The 8,468-nt window shown below is 40.4% G+C and overlaps 1 protein-coding gene across 1 annotated transcript; it reads left to right on the top strand.

The window, feature by feature from the left end:
- The first annotated feature begins 1,853 nt into the window (after positions 1–1,853).
- On the top strand, positions 1,854–2,950 carry LOC132613047 (uncharacterized). Its single transcript, XM_060327105.1, has 4 exons — positions 1,854–2,063; positions 2,198–2,275; positions 2,456–2,566; positions 2,696–2,950. The coding sequence occupies exons 1-4, from the start codon at positions 1,854–1,856 to the stop codon at positions 2,948–2,950; spliced, it is 654 nt and encodes a 217-aa protein (XP_060183088.1).
- The last annotated feature ends 5,518 nt before the right edge of the window (positions 2,951–8,468 follow it).

The following is an 8,468-nucleotide window of genomic DNA, read 5'->3' as shown; positions in this document are numbered from 1 at the left end:
CTCTTAATTAGTATCCGAAAAAGGGTTATATCATCTGTTAAGGCTCAAAGGATAGTGGAGAACTGGTGTCTCTCTTATTTGGCATATGTTCGAGATACTAGTTCAGAGACTCCTCCACTAGAATCGGTTCCAGTGGTGAGGGAGTTTCCAGAGGTGTTTCTAATGGATCGTCCAAGCGTTCCACTTGATCTTGATATTGATTTCTATATTGATTTGGAGCTAGAAACTCAGCCCATTTCTATCCCGCCATATTAGATGGCACTGGCCGAGTTGAAAGAACAATTGCAAGATTTATTGAACAAAGGGTTCCTTCGGCCTAGTGTTTCACTATGGGGTGCTCCCGTGTTGTTCGTGAAGAATAAGGATGGATCTATACGCATGTCTATTGACTATCAACAGTTGAACAAGGTGACCATTAAGAACAAGTATTTGATTCCTCGCATTGATAATTTGTTCGATCAGCTTCAGGGTGCTTCCATCTTTTCTAAGATTGACTTGGGATCTGGTTATCACCAGTTGAAGATTAGGGTCGAGGATGTTTCTAAGATAGCTTCCGGATGTGTTATGGCATTATGAGTTTTCTGATTTCAGTTGAGTTGACAAATGCTACCACAATCTTCATGAATTTGATGAATAGGGTGTTCAGACCCTACTTGGATTCCTTTGTGATTGTCTTCATTGATTATATCTTGATTAACTCTCATAGTAGGGAGGAGCATGAGCAGCATTTGAGGATTGTACTTAGGATTTTGAAAGAGAAGAAGCTTTATACCAAGCTTTCAAAGTGCGAGTTTTGGCTTAGTTTGGTAGCATTCTTAGGTCATGTGGTGACTAAGGAGGGTATTATGGTTGATCCTAAGAATATTGAGGTGTCTCGTGATTGGATTAGACCTGCTTCGGTCACCGAGGTTCGTAGTTTTATTGGTCGTACGTGCTATTATCGGTGTTTTGTAGAGTGGTTTTCAACATTTGCATCCTTGTTGACCAAATTGACTTAGAAGGAAGTGACATTTCATTGGTCCGATGAGTGTGAGGTGAGCTTTCATAAGCTCAATACTTTGTTGACTACTGCTTCGATTTTAACCTTACCCATCGAGGGAGAGAGCTTTAAAGCCTATTCTTATGCTCCGAGAATGGGTCTTGGGTGTGTTTTGATACAGAAGGGAAAGGTGATAGCTTATGCTTCGAGGCAGTTTAAGGCACATGAGAAGAACTACCCTACTTATGACTTGGAGTTGGTGGCGGTAGTGTTCGCTTTGAAGATTTAGAGGCATTATCTTTATGGGGTGCATTGTGAGGTATTCACAGATCAGCAACCTTCAATTTATTTTCAATCAGAAGGATCTTAATTTGAGATAGCGTATGTGATTGGAGTTGCTCAAGGATTATGACATGACCATTCTTTATCATCCGGGAAAGCCCAATGTAGTGGTGGATGCCTTAAGTAGGAAGGCGATGAGTATGGGCAACTTAGCATTGTTGCAAGTGGAGAACGTCCTTTTGCTATGGATGTTCAGTCTTTTCCCAATCATTTTGTGAGACTTAATATTTCGGAGCCTGGTAGAGTTCTAGCTTGTGTGGTGGAACGATCTTCCTTATTGGAGCAGATTCGAGCTCATCAGTTTGATGATGTGAAATTGTGCAAAATTCGGGACAAAGTGTTGCAAGGTGTGGCTAAGAAAGCTATTCTTGATGGTGATGGTTTTTTGAGGTTCAAGGGCCGGATTTGTGTTCCTAGAGTGGGGAATTTGACTCGATTGATCATGGAAGAGGCCCATTGTTCGAAGTACTCCATTCACCCAAAGGCCACACAGATGTATTGTGACTTGAAGCAACATTGTTGATGGTGTCGAATGAAGAGGGACATAGTGGATTTCGTATCTTGGTGTTTGAAGTATGAGCACCAGAAGCCCAGTGGTGTGATTCAGAGGATACCCATACCCAAGTGGAAGTGGGAGCGGATTGCTATGGACTTTTTGGTAGGATTTCCACGTACTTTGGGCAAATTTGATGCTATTTGGGTCATTGTGGATAGTTTGACCAAGTCTGCCCATTTCATTCCAGTTTAGACTACCTACGATTCAGAAAAGTTGGCCAAGATTTACATTCGAGAGATAGTTAGATTGCATGAAGTGCCCATTTCTATCATTTTAGATGGAGGTACTCAGTTTACGATCATTTCTAGTGACCCTTGCAGAAGGAGTTGGGCACTAGAGTGGAGCTTAGTACAACTTTTCACCCCCAGAAGGATGGTCAGTCTAAATGGACTATTCAGGTTCTTGAGGATATGTTGCGAACCTGTGTGATTAATTTTGGTGGTCATTGTGATTAGTTTCTACCTTTGGCGGAGTTTGCTTACAATAATAGTTACCATTTGAGTATTGAGATGGCACTATTTGAGGCATTGTATGGTAGGAGGTATCGTTCTACAATTGGTTGGTTTGAAACTTTCTAGGTTAGGCCTTTGGGTACAGATTTGTTAAGGGATTCTTTGGATAAGGTGAAGTTGATTCAGGGAAGATTTCTCACAGCTCAGAGTAGACAAAAACATTATGCGAACCAGAAGGTTAGTGGTTTGGAGTTCATGAATGGGGAGCGAGTTTTGTTGAAGGTTTCACCCATGAAGGCTGTGATGAGGTTTGGGAAGAAAAGGAAGTTGAGTCTAAGGTTTATTGGTCCGTTTGAGATTGTTCAGCATATTGGGGAGGTAGCTTATGAATTGGCTTTACCTTTGAATCTTTCAGGTGGTCACCCAGTCTTTCATGTTTCAGTGCTGATGAAATACCTTTCGGATGGTTCTCATGTGATTTTGTGGGCTTCGGTGTTGCTTAATCAGAATCTGACTTTTGAGGAGGAGCCGATAGCTATTTTGGACAGACAGGTTCGGAAGTTCAAATCGAAAGAAATAACTTTAGTGAAAGTGCAATGGATGCATCGTCCAGTTGAATAGGCAACTTGGGAGACCGAGTCAGATATGCGATCTTGATAACCCCAGTTTCTTAAGGATTTAGGTATTTTTCTGTCTTTTACTGTTCGAGGACGAACGCTATTTTAAGTGGTATCTGATGTAACGACTCGATTAGTCGTTTTGAACTTTTTACCTTATTTTCCCCAAAATATCCTTCCTGTAGTTTCATCTAGGTATTTATGACTTCCAAAGATGCGTGATACAGTTCCCAATTCTATCGGGTGGGTTTTGGATTAGTGTTAGTGAAATTAGAGTTTTCTAAGTTAAGGAAATGGAGATGTTTGACCAAAGTCAACATCGAGGGTAAATGCATCATTTTGAGAGTTTCGTCGATTCCATTAGGTCCAGAATGTCACTTTTCACTTAGTCAAGCCTGTCCTGAGGTGTTCGGGTGTGATTTGGGGCATTGGTTGGAAAGTTAAGTTTTTGATACTTTGGAGTTGACCTTGGTCAACCCCGGGTCAAGACAACCTCTTTTGGGAACTTCGAGTGCGAGAGCAAGTTCTTAGCGTGTTTTATGATAGAAATTCATATTTGATTTGTGTTCGGGGGATTCCGAATAAGTTTTGGGAGTTTGATCAGAATTCAAAAAACCAGATATTCTGGTTTTTAGCTGTTGCTGGTTTCCTTGTATGTGTTCGCATAGAAAGATCGTGTTTGCGAGGCTTTGTGGCAAAGATAGGGCGTGTTCGCTAGCTATGGCTCGCATTCGTGAAAAAAGAATGAGATCTGGGCTGGGTTAGGCTGACCTATCGTGTTCGCGGTGGCTGTGTCGCAATCGCGAGGAGTGGGCCGGGTCAGGGTCGCGTTCGTGTGACTGGGCCGCGTTCGCAATGAACAAATCAAACCTGGACAGGTTTAAAACCCCCATTTCATATTTTATTTTCCTGAACCCATTTTAGAAGTTATAGAGCTCGAATTAAGGTGATTTCAAGTGCTAAATTCAAGCTTCATCATTGGGGTAAGCTCCTAACCTTAATCTAAGTGATTAATAACGATTTCTTCCATTTATTTATGTTTCTAATCATGATTCCTAAGTAGTAAATTGAGGGTTTCCATGGAAATGGTCTTTGATGAGAATTGTGAAATTGAAGGCTCAATTGGGATTAAAACTTCATGATTTTTTAGGATATGGACTATCTAGGCTATGGGTAAGACGAATTTAGGCTAAAATTCCAGTATTGCCCTTGGGGGCTCGGGTTGCCTTTTTGGGTTAATTTTTTGGTTCCGGACTAAAGTATAACAATATGGGTTTTTTTGGATTTGTGTAACCTAATAGAGTACTATTTTTTACCATGATGAGCTCTTTTTCACGATAAAATTATTGTTTTGACCTTCGGGGTTTGGGACAAGATTTTGGGTTGACTTTTTGGACCCAAACTCTTTACATGGCAATATGGGTATCAATAGACTCGTAATCTCATGTAAATACTGTATTTGAATAGATTGGGCTCGTTCGGAAGCTCTGAGTAAGGGGAAAGCCACAGAGTGACTCTTTGACTTCGAATTCAGACAAGTCAAGTTGAGACTTACTAGACCCTTTATGTAGTGTTATGTGTTGGTTAATCTAAATAAGGGGCGTAATAGGGAATTGGGGTCCCGTACTCATGAGTTTACGAGCACTTTTGCGGGTACTGGTGTATCTTTATTGGCAACTAAAATATGAAGTAAATATGAATTGTGATAGAGGTTATATGTTTAGCCTTCGAGCCATGAGGAATGGTGGATAAATCCATTTAGGTTGGTATGTTTTTTATTTACTTGGGCTATGATGGCTACAATTGACTAAATACTTGTGAATATTGACTTGAATTGCATTCATCAGTCCACACCTCGTCTAATATATGAAAAGGGCATGTATACTTGACCTTGACTTGATATTGTGCATATTCATGTTGTACGCATATCCATTCATAGCTTCATGATATCTTTAGTATTTGACTGATGAATATACAAGACAGGGGCCTGGGAGGCGGATATTGGATATGGTACATGGAAGGAGTGATGATGATATTATAGCCACACAACTGAGACCTGTTGTAATCTGGGAGACCTGGCATTCCGGGTAGGTATATGGACCTCATGGGTCACATGAAACCTACTACAGGAGTGTGTGTACACCATGCACATGGCATTGCATTGCATATTATTCACTTGCAATTGCATGCATTCCTTTACATCGCATACCATTTGTGCTTTTTTGACTTAATTTCATGCCATATGTGCTTAAAGGATACAAAGATGAGATATTTATGTTGGTACTTGTCGTAACTACTATAACGATGGGATCTTTACACTTATACTTGCCTTAACTAAAGAATATACTGAATCTTTACGGCTATACTTAGAAAGAAACGGACTATACGAACTGATTGTGTGTATGCACCTTCTTTGTTTGTTGAATGCTTAAAGATTGTGGACTTTGAAACTAACAAAGCAAGAAGAGGAGTATCGGAAGTACCAACCCTCATCATCACTATAGTTTAGGGTCGGTCAACGATGCTGCTGGCTACACGGGCTTCCCGTACTCACTCTACACTTGCTGCACTTTTTATGTGCAGGTTCGAATTCGGATACCAGAGTAGATCGAGGTTCATCATTCCTTGGAGAGCACTTCTTGGAGTTAGGGTGAGCCGATGATAGTGCCACGTCGTCAAACTCCTTCCTATCTATACTTTATGTCTTTCAGTACTTCAGACAGTATTTATGTATTATTCAGACTTGTATTAGTGGCTTTATACTTGTGAATTCCAGATTTTGGGGAGTGATTCTGACTTAAACATATTTTCTATCTATGTACTATTAAGACTTAAGTACCTTGGGTTGTTTTGATTAAGTACCTTGGGTTGTTTTGACTTTATTTCTGCATTTACTTTATGTTATCTGGACTTGTTTGGATTTGGGGTTTCGCCTAAGGGTTGGGTTGGGAGACCTCAGGGCACAAATGGGATTTTGGGTCGTGACAGTATTAGAAAAGGGGACCCCATGTCCCCCTATATTGTCATCATATGTATGCAATTGCTTTCAAACTATATTATTTACCAAGTAGATATTGGGTTATGGGAACCTATTATATTATCCCCTAAAAGGCCTCCCCTTTCTCACCTGTTTTATGTTGATGACCTTACGATGATGGCTAAAGCTAATTCTAATACTATCAACGTGATTAGGAACTGTATTGATTTGTTTTGTGAACTATCTAGCCATACTATTAAAAAAACCAAATCTAAAGATTTATTCTCTTGGAGTTGTTCTGACCAGTTCAAGTAATATGCAGTCTCCTTATTGGGTATTTCCACTACTAACAATTTTGGTAAATATCGTGTTTTCCCATCCTTAACAATAATCCTAAGGAAGTTGACTTTCACTATATTATTGATACCATGCAACAAAAGTTGGCCAGTTGGAAGACTAAGTTTCTTACTCCTTCGATGTAACGACCCGTTTGGTCGTTATTGCGTTTTCGGCTCTTTTGACCATTTCCCGAGCTTGGCTAGCTCACTTTTGATCCAAGGGTACCGTTGACATATTTCCCGAGGTATCTAGATTCTATTCGAGCGACTTTTTGTGAAATATGGGTTTTAAGCGAAAAAGAGTTGACTTTTGTTTACTTTTGGATAAACGGACCTTTTTTGGAAATTCGTCGATTCCAAGAGGTCCGGATGGTCATTTAGAACTTGTGTGTGTATCTGGTTTGGTTCCCAATGCACTCGGATGCATTTTGGGACTTGGATTGAGAAATTGGAATTGAGATATCGAGGGTTGACTCGGTCAACGAGACCTCTGTTGAAAATTTCGAGGCCACGAGTGCGTTCGTAGCATATTTTTATGTGGGTCTGTGTATGTGGTTTGTGAGCAGATGGCCTCGGGAGTGGTTCAGGATTTCGGTTGAGACTTAGAAAAATTATTGGGTTTCTAGTACCTGGTGTCCGCCAATACGGAACCAGTGCAGTCCCAGCGGCACCGCTGTTGTGGTGGGATGACCATTGGGGCTGCAAAGTCCATTTCTTCCCAGATCGCCTCGACGCCGTGGCGGTTTGGGCCTGTTATTTCATTTAATGAAGTGTTATAAGCCATTAGTCTATCATTTAATACCATTTCAAAAATAGAGCTCTTGGGGTCTGTTCTTGGAGAATTATTGTGAAGATTCTTGGTGGTAAGCTCTCCTAACCTTCTTACTAATTCATTGTTCCTAATCACCTTAAGGATTCCCCTTTCCTTGATTAGCTCCTAATAATGGAAGATTAAAAGTAGGTTTTGATGGATTCTATATCTAGGGATATTAATGATGAAATTGATGGAGTTTATGCTAGATTTTGATGAATCTAAGGTTGTTAATCATTTATCTTCCATTGTTAGTGTTGAATTCTTGAATCAAAGAGTTAGGGTTTATACCCAAAATTGGGGGTTTTGCTTGAATTTTGAAATTAGGTGAATCCATGAGTTAATTTAGCAATTAGTTATTGGGTTATGATCACCTAGTACTTAATTTGATATTTTACCCTCGAGTTTATCGTTTTGCCCTTGTGGGGCCCGTTTTCCCAAATTCTAGGGTTGGATTGACCTAAATTGAATGATAGTAATATTAGTATCATTCTTCATGATTTCTAATCTAGATTTTGAATATGCCTAGACTTCTTTGATATTGAGGCTCAGCAGAAGGGCAAGGCTATAAAGTGATTGTTGGTGTTATTGTTTGGCCATCCAGGTAGGTTATGGCTTATCCTTGGTGAGACTTCATGTAGCGAAGCATATATTCAGATGATATTGTCAGAGACAGCATGTAAACCTTCGGGTATGAAGTTGGGTTGGATATTGTTTTAGGTTGGGCCCTGTTGCGTGATTGGGTCTAGCCACACTGTTGTGTTGTGACTTGATTGTTCTATTGTGTTAGCTTGATGCCACGTGTTGTTAGTAGATACTGGAATCTGTTGTTCCATCTTGATTGTGATATTATAGTATCTTACGGGTTGATGTTGATACGAGGATAGAATTCTATATGACTTGTGTAGTTTTTTATGATATTGTTGGTGTACCCAGGGTGGTACTTGTGACACTGATATATTGTTGGCGTACCTATGTTGGTACGTGTGACATGATATGTTGTTACTGTACCCATTGTTGGTACTTATGATATTAAGCTGATTCTTGATGTTGACATATACATTGCACTCATTCTCATTCGTCATGATATACTGTTGATACACTGTTCGTACTTGATGAAACACTGTGATGAGCTCGGCTGAGTTTTTAAATGAGAGTGATGTGAGAGTCCGATATCCGATGTTAGTACTGGAATCGTGGATGGAGAGAGTGCATGGACTCCGCGGGTCCCCTAGGGTGGTGCCGGTGAGAACCCCTGTGGGCAAAGATCCGGATCTCGTCTGTCTGTTGGGCAAAGATACGGGACGAGTGGCACTTAGACTTCGCGAGTCACCTTGGGTTGTGCTACCGAGATGTTGATATTTTTGTCTGGAGCACATGTGTACATAGCATTTGC

The sequence above is a fragment of the Lycium barbarum genome, chromosome 10 (genome assembly GCF_019175385.1).
Source record: "Lycium barbarum isolate Lr01 chromosome 10, ASM1917538v2, whole genome shotgun sequence".
NCBI lineage: Eukaryota > Viridiplantae > Streptophyta > Magnoliopsida > Solanales > Solanaceae > Lycium > Lycium barbarum.
The sequence above is the reverse complement of the archived record's forward strand: the minus strand, read 5'-3'. Positions and strand labels throughout refer to the sequence as shown.